Consider the following 14,061-nt stretch of genomic DNA (forward strand, 5'->3'; position numbering starts at 1 on the left):
TAGAGCTGAGCAGTCCTTACACACATCAAGGCTTTTCTGCATCTCACCCCACCCCACCAGTGAGCAGGCTGGGGGTGCACAAGAGGCTGGGAGGGGACACAGCCAGGACAGCTGACCCCAACTGGCCAAAGGGATGGTCCAGACCATGTGACATCATGCTCAACAATAAAACTAGAGGAGGTTGGTGGGGAAGCTGCTGCTTGGGGACTGGCTGGACATTGGCTGGTTGTGGTGAACAGTTGTTTTGATTTGCATCACTTGGATCTGTCTTTGGTTTTATTTTCCACTCTTTTATTTTCTTCTTTTCACCCCCCTCTTTTCTTTACAATTTATTATTATTTGTTTTTAATAGTTTGGTTTTTGTCTCAACTCTCAACCCTTGAGTTTTCTCACTTTTACCCTTCTGATTCTCTCCTGCATCCCACCAGGGAGTGGGTAAGCAAGAGGCTGTGTTGCCAGCTGGGGTTAAACCACAACAGTATGAGATTACACAAACGTGATTCAAAAAATCCTGGTGAAGGGCTCTAAGCATTGCTCCTCTAGAGAAGCTGGGTTGCACATTTGAAGTTTGCCATGTGTGACTTAATGTGAGTGACTCTGTCCTCGCAGAGCTCTTCTGGTTGACTTTCATTACTTAGGCTCAACATTCCACCAGCCAGAACGTGCCTTTTCAGGCAGCGCATCCCAGTTGGAGGTGTCCCTGGTGAATCCACGCCTGCCCAGGTTGCCATGTGATGTCTCTCCTCTGGATTTTGACTTACCCACTATAAGATGCAGAACAAGGTATGATCCATGACTACGGTGTTGGTGAGGCTTTGCCGTTTGTCTTCTAAGATCCTCATTTTCTCTCAGTGTCTGCACAGGCAGTTTGGGAATTCAGGGAATTGCTATGGCTGCTGCTGTGGCTATACCTGTGGCACCTCCTAAACCGTGTTTCATTTATTTGTCCTTCAACCTAATGAAGTGTGAGAATCAGTGAGGCTTTTCAAAGAGGCTAGACTCGGATCCTTAATGGCTTGTAGACATCTAATCCTTAGATGCAGAACTCCTAAGAAATCTTGGTGGGGATTTTACCAGCTTTTGGTGTCCTGTCCAAGGTCATAGAGAGATGAAACAGGAAACAAACATGGTTTCAAGCACCAGCTGGGCAATACAAGCTCCCTGTTTTCTATCCTGTAAGAGCTTTAAGGAGGTTGTTTGACCAGAAGACTAGGGTAGTCTCAGGAGACTGTAAGACTGACCCTAATCGGACGACTCCCTCTTGCTGCTATAATTTGGCTGGGAGTTAATTTGCTGAATGTCGTGTGCCTTGCAGTTGCAGCGTTCATTTACAAACCAGGATCAAGATGCCCTGTAGATCCAGGCAGCCCTGGGTTATTTTAACACCAATTAATAACAATTGCTCTTTGAGCACGTCTGTGTTTTTCATTAATGTACAATTTGGACAGAGTTCTGATATAGTCCTATCACCTTCTGCACTTAACTGTAATTTCTTGCTGTGTCTCCACATTTTTTTAAATTGTAGTTTTAGAATTTGGGTTCATATGTGTAAAGTTTGGCCTCACAGTGAAAATTTGCTCTGCTCTGTTATAGCCGCAGTGTACATGCTAAGAATGGAGACCTTGTGCAGGACTTGCCATTTCCTAGAAAATAAACAAAATCTGTATAAGAATAGTATAGAATAACATATTTTCTTCCATCTAGACCTTCACCCCAGGAGGGTTTGTACTATGTGGAGGTGATCTTGAAAGGACATGTGATTAACAACCTGACTGAGGTGGAGAAAGAAAACTGTACTTTCAAGGTAACCACCATGCAAGTGTAGAAGTGATGATAAAGAATTCAAGGTAATTAAGGGAGCCAAATGTCAGACGTGGTATCACAGGGAGTATGTTGCAACATTCTCTCTCATGTGCTGTAGTCTGATTGCATGTCAGGACAAGAAGTTAGAGATGTTCCTTCTGTCCCTTAAAAGTCAGTGTGTTGAGGTACTCATCAGTCTGATGCAGGACAGCCTAGGTGACTAAGAGGTTTTTCTCAGTCAAAAGTCTGGGTCCAAGTTAACCTGTTTCTGCACTCAAACCACGCAGTCAGAAGACTCTGTGGCAGAAGACCCTATGCTGGCTTCTTCTGGTTTTACCATCAAAGCTGCAGGGTGGCAGCTAATAGTCTGCACTGACAGGTAACTGTGGGCAAGAACACCTTTCATGGGTGTAGCTGGTCTCAGAGAAGTACATCTCTTTAGGTCTAGGACAGCTCTCCACACCTAAAATGAGCAAGACTGGGAAGGCTCGGACTTCAGCTGTGATTTCATATCTGTTGCTCAGTTATTTTGAGAGCTCACTACTCTCACCTCAGACTAGTATTTTCCCTTTGGCTCTCAATCTGGTTGGAAGAGACCTTTAAGATCATTAGGTCCAACTGTTCACCCTGCACTGCCAGGGCCCCCAAACCATGTCCCTCAGCACCACATTTACACATCTTTTAAACCCTCCAGGGATGGGACTCCACCACCTCCCTGGGAGGCCTGTTCCACTGCCTGACAACCCTCTCTGTAAAGTGTTTCCTGGTATCTAACCTAGATCTCCCCTAGCACAACTTAAGGCCATTTCCTCTTGTCCTGTCACTTGTCACATGGGAGAAGAGACCAACCCCCACCTGTCTACAACCTCCTTTCAGGTAGCACATTCTCAGGAAGCTGTTGGGGTATGGTGGTATCAGACTGATTAGTGATGATGGTGTCAGGATCTCTTGCTGAGCAGAATCCTTAACCATGCCTGTGTGCTTCAGGATGAGGCTTGGTGTGTTGGGAATTCATATCCCACCTCTGTGTTAACTTTGAGTATCAAGCAAGAAAGCCCAGCATTTTCAGTAAATTACATATTAAAGTGCAAGAGTCATTGGGTGGTTCAGCCAGCTTAGGGAGTTGATGAAAAATCACCAGGGGATGTTGTTAATGAGGCACATTCCAAGCTAAATAAAACACAGTGTGTCTCTTTGTTTTGGGACTGGGACCTGGGAGCTATGTGTATTAAAAATTAATTTTGCCTCCCCATTAGATTGAAAAAGCCTGCTGCAGGCAGCAACAAGTCTGAACAGCTTGGAGACTTGTGTCAGCTAGTGGCCCTAGATTTCGTGCTGGTTTTGGCTTCTTTCTCTGCATCAACTCCAGCCCAGGGTATGCTGTGATGTTGCCTTTACTTCTCTGAAGTGGCTACTGTGGCAGGAAGTTTGTGGCTACTCATTCAGTATTAACATGACCATGAGGAGGAAGGAAGGCAAAGACTGAGCACTGAACGGGAATGGGGTTCAAAGAAAGCTTGAAAAAAAAGCACAATGTATGCAATGGTGTCTTTTATTTCATTCAGCAAATGAATTTTTATGCTATTTATTGGGCTGGCAGCAGCATCTGTAAGTGTGAGAGAGGACTTGAGGGGCCTCAAAAAAGTGGGGAGAACGAAGGTATCCAAAGAAGGGCAGTGAAGATGGTGAAGGGTCTAGAGAATGAGTTTTACAAGGAGCAGCTGAGGGACCTGGGGGTGTTTAGCCTGGAGAAAAGGAGGGTCAGGGGAGACCTTATACTCTACAATTACCCAAATAGAGATTGTAGTGAGGTGGGTATTGGGCTGTTCTCCCCAGAAACAAGTGGTAGGACGGGAGAAAATGGCCTCAGGTAGTGCCAGGGGAGGTTTAGGTGGGACAATAGGAAAATTCTTCCCTGTTGGGGTTGTCAAGCCCTGGCACAGGCTGTCCAGGGCAGTGGTGGAGTCCCCATCCCTGGAGGTATTTGAAAGTTGCGTAGAGGTGTTGCTGAGGGACGTGGTTTAGTGGTGATCTGGCAGTGCTGGGTTAGCAGTTGGACTTGATGATCTTAAAGGTCTTTTCCAACCTAAATGGTTCCAAAATTCTAAATAGTAGGTTCCAAGTTATTTTATTCACTTGTATAGCCATAGTCCAAGAGCCCATCTTCTCCTTCCATAGCTCTTCTTGTGGCTCTCCCAAGATATCCAGTTCTTTTTCATTGCCTGTCCAAGTACTTTCCCACTGACACCAGACCACACTTCCTTAGCAGTTACAAGATAAGCAGCTAACCCAGCACTGGGTAATGCCTTATTCACACCGGGAAGTTTTTAAACATGTACAAAGGGTTTCCGCTGTCGTCTTATTTCCTTTAGTCCTGGGATCCGGATGCTCAGTTTGGGCATAAGGCACTTTTTAGCTGTTGAAGCCATCCATTTACTTGTCCTGTTTGGTTTACCATCTTCCAGGGAAGGATAAAGACATTTACTGAAAACACTGGTTCCATGTGAGTTAACAGTGGTTGAAAGACCATGACCATGTGTGCCTCTGGCCACTCAATAGATGAGTAGTGCTTCCATGCACAACACCTTTAGAATCAGATTTGTGTCAGCCTAACAAAAAAATTCTAGAATAATTTTTATTAAAAAAAGACTCCGATTTCTGAGTCAACTGGAGAAAAGGGGAAAAAGGCTGCTTTACTTGTTGAAAATGCAACCAACTTGTTGAAAATAAGCGAGGTCAGGAATCCATGTATCTCAGCTACTTTCGGAGGCTGATGATGACCTTGCTGCACTTGGAATGGGTCCCTGAGTGTTCCACATCTTCTGAGAGGTTTGTTTCAAAGCACAATTTCTCTGCTCCTTCCTGGACTTGGTTTGATTTAAAAATAGCACCCCATAGCAGGTTTCCAGTATTTCCTTGTTGTTCTTTCAGAGGCCAGGGTAGAGCTTTCCCAAAGACTCCTCTGATGTATTATACTGCATTACAGTGGGCCAACACAAGCATTTTCTTTGCTGCACTGCTTTAAGGTACCCAACAATCTAGCTGAAGAATTTCACTTCTGTGATGCAGCAATAGTTTTTAAGAATATACTATTGGAAAGAAAAATGGTGCCATAATGCAAGATAAAATGGAGGTCTCGATTTCAAATAAAGCATGGCTTGGAAATTTTATAGTGTATTACAGTGTATCTTCTGGAATTGACAAGCCAGGATGGACAATTTGGGCGCAAAATAGGATGTAAAAAGAGCAGTAAGCCATACTCTGAATGCAGAGGCAGCAAGAAAGGGGATATTTGTGCTTGCTTCCTTCTCAGAGCAGCACTCTGCTTCAAAGATCCACTCTGAAGTATGAGGCTCTGAAATGTGGTGACTGTTGTAAGCAATGTGTAATCAGATCTTGTTGGACTGCTGCGAAATCGACTGCCATGTAACTACAAATTTCTCTTTGCAGTTCTCTGCTGTGCAGACACCTGTGGTTCACCAAATTAGTCCACCGTCTGGCATCCCAGGTACGGGGTCTTTCTTTAAGCTGGAGACCACATTAATTATCATTTGATGTTCCATGCTGCCTTTCTCCTTATGAGGGATTTGTCTTGCTGGGGATTAAGATGGGCACCTCCAGAACTCTATGTCCAAGCTCATGCTGAACAGGAAAGTGGGCTTGCATGAGGGGAGAGTCTGCAGCACTGGGTACAAGAGAAGTGGGTAACACTCATTGACCAGATTATTTGGTACTTGACTTGTGCAGCCCATCGCTGCCTGAGTAGAGAGGTGGTGTTCAGCAGATGGATAGATCTAATCAGACTTAACCTTTGAGTCATCTGACCCTATTTAGTAATAGTTTTAAGAAGAATTAGCTGTTAGGTGATGATACTGTAATGCCATGCAGACTGGTTAATGGGGCTTTAGATCGGACCTTAAAGTTACATGAGAAGACCGTCACTGGTTTTGGTTTGAACAGTTGACTAGTGTATGGAAGACTTTCCCCGCCCTGTTTCTATTCTGATTGTATTTGTGATTTCCAAAGTCAAGATTAATCAATACGTTTTGGTCTCTTAAAAGTGCAGAGAGATACCTGGGTGATTAGATCACATAGATGCTCTTAAATCTAAGTTTCCAGTTATTTCCAACTTCAGTTCAGCTCCAGATTCTCATGCCTTGCTTTTGGGTGCCTGTATGGAGGTTTCTATTTGTTTGCTGGTTGTTTCACCTCCCAGTGTATCCAGTGAAGAACATGAGAGTAATATTAAGAGTCTAGTGGTATTTGAGACACCCTGGAGCAGGAAGGACCTGCATGGAGCAGGGTAGCTATGACACAGAACCAAGAAGACTCATTCCTTTATGGAGCCACAGTGGGAGAATATGGTGCCTGAAATGATTTAAGACACCTCTGTACAGGCAACTGAATCAGACTGTCACCAAGTGTGGTCAAGGGAGTGTTGGGAGTGATTCACTGGCCGTATATATGACATGGTCCTTCTTTAGTCCTTGACCCTGTCCAGTGTACAAATGATGACACTTTGCTGGCCTCATGAGGTTTTACAGCTGTATAGAATGCGGAGTTTAGTTAATGAAAGAGTTGAGGAAAATGTCTTCTCAGTATAAGGACTAGAGATCTGCTAAAAAATCAGGAATGGACTTTTTTTTGTGGAAAAAAAGATGTATGTTTTGGGAAAAGTGAATTAAGAGCAAAGTCACCTTGAACTATGGTAGAAGCTGAGAGTAGCCATCAGTGCAGCCGGTTTGGTAACTCTCTGCAAAATTTGCATAGACCAGGAATTTCATTTGTTCAGCTCACAAAATCTGCAAATAATTTCTCTGCTTTTAAAGGACTCCCTTTAATTTTCATTTCCTTTTAAATAGGAAGCTTAATAGAGATTTATGGGAAGACAATTGCTGGAAGATATGAGACCCTGGACTTCGATGTGGATTATATTGATGGGTAATTATATAGAGGCTGCTCCCTGCCCCAGTCCCTGTAAACTGGCATTTTTTCCATCAGCCTCCTTGACAGCAATAAATTGCAACCAGTTGGCCCAGAATTGCCATTTACTTCCTTTGTGGTTTATTGCAGCTCATGAGTTGGGCTCCAGCAAACTTTGTTAATCTAATTGCCACTGGTCCATTAAGCTAGTCGGTTTGTTTACTGGCAGCACAGTCAATCACAGCTCAGTGTGAATTGTACTGTAATTGCGTCTGGTTGCTGTAGATTTTATTTTGGCTAGCAAATTAAAATTTAACTAATTAAAATAATGTCAGAATCTAAAAGTTAAATAAATTTTCCCTTCCATTTGCATTTTTAGAAAAACTCTTAGTTTGAAGCAGATGCTCTGGTGAGTCAGAAGACAAAGCAGAACTATTTTGAGACAAAAGGGTTTATTGTTCACTGCTTTAAACCCTTTCTGGTCACTTCCTCATTCTCCAGAAAGGTTTGATTGTTATTTTTGGCTGCTTGTATGGCTACGTGCCACAGAGTAAAGCAGGTAGATTTAAAGAATTTTCTTCAGGGCAGCAGCAGTTTGAGCACAGCGAATCCAAAATGAGCATGAACGCTGACCTGCTGTCCTATGTATGTATGTCTGGAAGTGTTCTCAGATACTACAGAGTTATGATTTTCTTACGCTTGTGTCAATGGCAGTGAAGAACTAAGCCCAGATTAGTATTTTTAAGACAAACTTCTCATCTATAATTGCTGTGCTGGCATTTTAAGGATCATTTCAGGAACCAGGAAAGGTGTGTATTCTCAGTAGTTAGAAATTTGAATTGCAGCAGGAAATATTTGGCTGCTAGATGCCTTTTAACTACTTCTCTGGCTGAATGGAAATCTCCCTTGCGAAGTAATTAAATTCTCTGCTAGTGTGAATGAAAATGCAGTGAAGATTTGGGCCACACCAGCTGCAGCCATTTATCAGCGCTGCACTTTTGCTCTCTGGATGCACATTGGCATCCTTTGTTCCATATTAATTGTCTTACCTGCCTCTAGTGGAACCTTTGATCAGTGGGAAGAAAGGCTGGTTTGTCTGGCTGCGGGATGGACGTGCCTGCATGCTCCATTGCTGGATTACTCATTTACAGCTTAACCTTGCTATTGCCAAAAAGGAAATGGCCTCAAAAATCTCCGCATACCAGACAGGTTCACGCTGTAGCTTCACATGAATATTTTGCCCATTTTTGGTGTGTTAATAAATATGTACCAGGTGGGGACCTGGACTTGGGCAGAGCAGTCTGCCAGTCATGCACATTCAGGGTTTTGAGCTAAAAAGGGAACAGTTTTCATACTTTCGAGCATGTTCTGCATCCTTTTCCATGCTTTGTATGGGGTGCAGTGGTCTGGTGATGCTGAACCAAATGTTTTGCAGCACTGAGTTTTTTCCTCTTTATCCTTAAAAGGGAAGACATCTTAGTATCAGCAAGCTGTATAAATAAAAGCAAACTTTTACTAAAATCTCATAAAACTACGCTCTGAAGCATGATCATAAAATGTTTGCTTTACAGGTTTTAACTACACATTTTTTAGTTGTCTGTTAATTCTTAAATAATTATTGCCAAGCCTTGCTTATTATACTAATTACTGTGCATTTATTGCTGCCATCTGATTCCTCCTCTCCAGTGGAAGTTGTCCCTTGCCATACTGGTGTATCCCTTAACAGGGATGCTTGGATTTCCTATTAGGAGCTTGGATGATTTCTAGCAGAGGTGGTTTGTAGTGTTTTCCTCAATGAAACAAAGAAATAACTGAGCTGCATCTGATGCTGTATTTGTGCTGCCTACTGCCTCTGCAAGGTAAAGGTGGATATAGTCCTCCTGGAGATCATACTACCAACCCTTCCCTGCAGGGAGGAGGTGTCACGTCATTCAGAACTGTCACGGGTGTCTCAAAGATGGTCCTGCCACAGTCTTTACAGAGGTGCAGCTTTTGCAGTATTTGGCAAATATACTTTGCAGGTGAAAGGAGAAGAGATTAAGACTTGTCCAGTTTTCTAGAAGGTTAATAAATGGTAGACACAAGTGAGGGGAAATTCCTGTCCCATTTGAAAATATTGGCTGCTGATTTTAACAGATTTTCATTTGTAAAGCTCTGTGTCACTCATATCTCATCTTTTCTGCATACTTTTTGCCTAGGCCAGCTGTCCTTATGGCAGAAGGAGACGGATGGACCAGTCTCTGCTCTTTTGCTGACAGACAAGCTGGAAGCATGTCAGTACTTGACTTACCTTTGATTTGTGTTTGGGCAAGGGCTCAGCACAGTTCGTGTGCCGAAAATTTTTCTTGGCTTTTGGAGAAGCTCTTCTGCTTTGTCTTAAGATGGAGAGAGACCATGGGGAGTTGACCCATACGGTCTGTGATGGGGATGGGTGAGGGTTGCTGGTTTTCTGTGTCTATAGCCATGGGCTAGGTGCAGGGACTGCCCTCTGGGTTGGAGATGATATACTATGCTGTGGCCAAATCTGTTCTGTTCAGCTCTTCAGACTCCAAACCAGGGTAGCCATTTCCAAGCTGCTTATTGACCCTGGTCGATGCGTTGTCTTCAGTCATATAGCCACTACTTTGACAGGTGGATTAGCTGACCTGAGAGCAAACTAGGCAAATAGAGCTCTAAAAATTGAGCAGCATCGGCAGACAGGCTCTGGTGCCTGGGCCCTGGCGATATTAATTTATTGGCATTATTGTATCCTTGTCTTCTGTAAGTGCAGGACACTCTTCGGACTGCTGGCCCTTGTACCCTGTTGAATTACAGAAAAAAACATGGACTCCGCAGCAGTCTTTCTTTTATGCATGATGCCCTTCTCACAGTGCTTGTGAGCCTTGGAAAAAGGAGGATGCTTTTACAAGGAACAGGGGGAAAACCTGCTCCTGCAGAAGTCAGTGCTAAGGCTCCTGGGGTCCTCAACGGACCCTCTTATTGTGCTGTAAAAAACCTCCTGGCTCCCAGGAGGGGGATTTAAATGCAAATGGGAATCGATGATGGGACTTGCATCATTCCGTGTCTTCAGAAGGTTGAGGTAATGGCAGCATATCTGGTTGACGTGCTACCTGTTCCTTCTTACAGACTGGGGACATGCAGAAGAACAAGTAGAGGGGAAACACTGTTGTCCTTCTGTTCGCCTTCACCCTGTGTTCAGACTTGTCTCTGCCCAACTTTTATTTTAAATAGGGGATCTGAAGGTTACCAGCAGGGTCAGCTTCTGGAAATAAGGGAAAAGGGGCTGCAGTGGAGCACTGTGTGTTGTTGGGAGGCATCCCCCGAAGCTGCTGAACTCTCGAGCATCAGTGGGGAGATGGGTTGTTCCTCTCCCTTCTCACCTGTTTCTCTCTCTTGTTTCTAAAGGAAGTCAAGCGTGACTAGCTTTGAAGTATAAACCCATGTCTTTTCTCGGTTAGGTGATTCTCAATGTATTTTGCTCTTTTTGCCTCCAAGACTCAGCAAAGTCCTTTGTTTCTCCACAGCTACCCTATTCAGACAGAAGATGGGCTGGGGACCCTGCAGTGCCGGGTGGAAGGGAACCACATAGGTTGGTAAAAAGAGAGAAAATTAAAATTCATGAGTTTGTTATGTAACTCCAGACTGCAGAGGGAGGGTGTCAGTCATGAGTCCCTGCTCTGTCTCCAGAGGTAGGAATGTGGCTCAAGGCTGAGTCCACAAAGCCTGCTTCAGATCAAACCTTTCCAGTCTTCAACATAGCCACTGCCCCGACTTGCATCCTCTGCAAAGACTTGGAGAAAATGAAGTGCAGTGCTCAAGTGAAACTGTGACAGAGAAGGTGTGAACATTGTCATGTGGGTTCTTCGAGTTTACTTGTTTTTTTTACTTTATTCCTTCTCATGTGTGATGGACCTTCCCTTTACTGCTTTACTGCTATTCATGGTCTCTCCGGTAGTAGGTTGGATCGCTTTAATTTTTCATGGCTCCCAGAACTCTGAAGAAGATTCTGATGGGAGAGTGGATGCCCTCTGCTGTGAGGACAGGAGAGTTGGGGGTGTTCAGCCTGGAGCAGAGAAGGCTTCAGGGAGACCTTAGAGTGGCCTTCAAGTGCTTCAAGGGGTCTGTCAGAAAGCTGGGGAGGGGCTTTTGAGCAGGGGCTGTTGGGACAGGACAAGGGGGGATGGGTAACACTGGAAGAGGGAGATTCAGATGAGAGAGAAGGGAGAAATTGTTTCTGCTGAGGGTGGTGAGACCCTGGCCCAGGTTTCCCCGAGAGGTAGGAGAATCCCCATTCAGGTTGTTTGGAGCTCCAAGCAACGTGCTCTAGTTGCAGATGTCGCTTCTTAGTGCAGGGGGTTTGGTTGAGATGACCTTGGAAGTTCCCTTCCAACCCTAACCATTCTATGATTCTATTTGTTTCTGAGGCTTTGTCTGAGCAGCAAGCCTCCTGCTTGGAAAAGAGGATCTGAGTTAAGTACATAAACCAGAAATTAATGTCTAGCCCTCATGTAGACACCGTTGGTGTAATTTAATAACCTGAACTTCAGAGATGTCTTGGGGTATCTGGGCTCTCTCCAGAGGGGTATCAGAGATAATGGAGGTCTTGATGGAGGGCTGCATATTCCCAGCATGACACGTGAGATCAGATAGGATCCGTGAGGTCTAAGATGACACAAAGCACTTAGGCAACCAAAACCTGCCCCTGGGATCCAGCTTGCAGGTTCAGGTACATAATTGTACTCAAATGTAGCGTAGTATCTACCTATGATCTAAGGCTCTAAGCTGATAATCAGCTCAGTTCCCCCCCACACACACTCTGCTGAAATCAACACAGTTTTACTCTTGTAAGAGAAGTGTAAGAAAGAGGAGAATCAGGCCCAGGACACCTGGACAAGGTTTGGTAGGATGCACTCTTCATGGAGCTCTCCACGCTTCTGCCACAAAACGTGTAACTTTTCTCCCCTCCAGGGTCCCACAATGTTAGCTTCTCGGTGTTTAACAAAGGAAAGTGAGTAAAAGAATCTTTTTCTTTCTTTCTGTGGTTTCACTTGGGGACACAAGTGCATTTGAGTCCAGGATATGTGCATGATATTTTTACTAAATCTTGTGATATTGCTTAGAAATGAGGTTTTGCTTCTTGAGAAGGTGATTATCAGATTGGGAATGAAAAGGGAGAATGTTCCGCCACCAAAGTATCTCTGTTTTCTGGTTTTAATGCTTTAGCTTTGGTGCCCAAAGCGTAGGTCGTCTGTAAAGTCTACCTGAATAAAATCCTTTCACTTTGCTTTTAACTCTTCATCCAAATGGGAAAGAATTTATCCATAAAAGAAGGTGAGATTCTTTACAGTGGGTCCATATTTCTAATAGACTTTCAGCCTTGTAATGGTGTGTCTCTTGAATCAGTGCTGCTGCGTTAGTCCTTGTAGAAATATTCTGCTGTTCCTCTGGAGAGCAAATGTCCAGCTCTACCAAAATAAGGTCTATTTTATCTTACGTGGCCAAGTTTCTTTCAGGCATGTTCTCTTTCTTTCAGGTCAGCTGTACACAAAGATGCCTGGCTCATCAGTGCCAAACAGGAGCTTTTCTTGTACCAAACACATTCAGGTATTGCAGGAACCTGCCTCACTGCCTGTCTTTTGGCAGTCCTAGCATGATCTAAGAAAAGACCACACTGTTGCTCTTCCCAACGATGTAATCCTTTTGTGTCCTTGTTTTGGGTGTGCCGATCCCCTAGTATGGGCTCGACTACACAAATGACTGCAGATAAAATATTTCGGGAAGACCAGAGTTACGTGCCAAGGCTGGGCGTGTTCCTATTTCCTACATACCCAGTGAGTCAGTGTTCCTCTCAGGAAGGACTCTGTTTTGGACAACCGGAGAACGCCGGTATGGCAGGGTTTGGGATGCTGCTGCTCTATCATTGATCTAACAGGAAAAGGAAGAGTTCTAGACTACAGATGTTACATCTAGAGAAACCTCCCCCACTTCAATCACACTCTGTTTGGTAAGGTTGAGATTTTAGAAATGCAGATGTTAGGGGGACATAGATCGCACATCAGCCACAAGGAGGAGATGATGTTCAGCCACTCCAAGAACTGAGTTCTGGATAAATGGTGACTGGCAGGTTACTGCACCATTGGTTTTTTAAAAAAAAAAAAATAAAAGGTACATTAACAACAATAAGCTCTGTGTGACATTTCCAGCTATATCATAGATAAAGGACAATGAAACCCTGAGCACCCACTCAAGATAGCGGTCATGGACAAATAGTGCCCAAGGCTCAGCTGGGCCATATGCTCAACAACCAAAGCAGAAGTAGGACATCAAGGACTGCAGAGAACTAGGCAAACTTTGACCTTAGTCAGAGGTGGCATAAAGCTGAAAGGCCACTTGATTCCCCGGCACAGGTGCCCAGCAAGGTCCCATCAGTTTTTTTATATTAACTTGTCTGAAATCAATGTAATGAATGGACTAGTTCTTCATGGGCTGTATCTGAGAAGCTTGGTTCCAGAGGTGACAAAAGCTTTTTATTCAAAAATGCCCAATGACGTAGCCAATACATACCTGCATATTGTATGTTGTTTATAGCGCACAGCTTGTTTCACTTATAAATTCAAAACACTTTGTAAAGGATGGTAACTTTATGTCCTTATTTACAAACTGAGGCACAGCACGATGAAATAACAGTGCATGAAGCTGGCTGTGGGCAGAGCACCAGCAGAAACGAGATCTGCCAGATCTATCCAGTAGCCCATACCGTGCCAGCCAGTAGTCAGTATTGTAAAAGTAAAGTTTAAATACCAGGTGAATAAATAAAAAAACCAAAACAAACAAACAAAAAAGCAGATATGGACCAAAATCCCTCATCTTTTTTTTAATTAGTGGGTTTTTTTCAGAACTATACCTGTCCAATTGGGTTATTGAACTAGGACAACTGAGTGCAAAGTGATAAATGTCATCAAAGAGAAAAATAGGTTTCCAGTGTGGAAGGGCATGACTGTATTAGAGATAAAATCCTGAACAGTTCTCCTGGTCTTGATGTAGACACTCAGATGTCAGATATTCAGCTCCCTCCATTTGTCCCTGAAGCCTAAGAGTTGATTTGAAAGTTGTGGTGTCATCCAAACCTACAGGCTAGATTGAGAAGTGAGTCAGAGAAGGTCAAAAGGATTTAAACAGTTTTAATTCCACCTTTTTTCGTAGATCTCCTCAACAGTACAGAAACAGTGCATGCAACCTGAGCATGACAGATGCAGCCACTGCTAAGTCACAGTCCAAGCATTGCAGTGTTTCTCCTGTCACATAGGAAAGTTTGCCATTATACCACATTCCTGC

The 14,061-nt window shown here is 43.8% G+C and overlaps 1 protein-coding gene across 1 annotated transcript in view; it reads left to right on the top strand.

Annotated features, from left to right (window-relative positions):
- The window catches only part of LOC104501107 (fibrocystin-like), a gene marked incomplete at its 3' end in the record, with an annotated part of 97,597 nt that overhangs the window by 1,807 nt on the left and 81,729 nt on the right, over positions 1-14,061 (top strand). Inside the window, exons 2-9 of the mRNA XM_010144861.1 lie at positions 639-783; positions 1,705-1,804; positions 5,254-5,311; positions 6,666-6,744; positions 8,925-8,999; positions 10,251-10,315; positions 11,695-11,734; positions 12,260-12,330. Coding sequence (XP_010143163.1) covers positions 639-783; positions 1,705-1,804; positions 5,254-5,311; positions 6,666-6,744; positions 8,925-8,999; positions 10,251-10,315; positions 11,695-11,734; positions 12,260-12,330 — 633 coding nt within the window. The remainder of the gene's footprint in view (positions 1-638; positions 784-1,704; positions 1,805-5,253; positions 5,312-6,665; positions 6,745-8,924; positions 9,000-10,250; positions 10,316-11,694; positions 11,735-12,259; positions 12,331-14,061) is intronic.

Source organism: Buceros rhinoceros, unplaced genomic scaffold (genome assembly GCF_000710305.1).
Source record: "Buceros rhinoceros silvestris isolate BGI_N320 unplaced genomic scaffold, ASM71030v1 scaffold1551, whole genome shotgun sequence".
Taxonomy (NCBI): Eukaryota; Metazoa; Chordata; class Aves; order Bucerotiformes; family Bucerotidae; genus Buceros; species Buceros rhinoceros.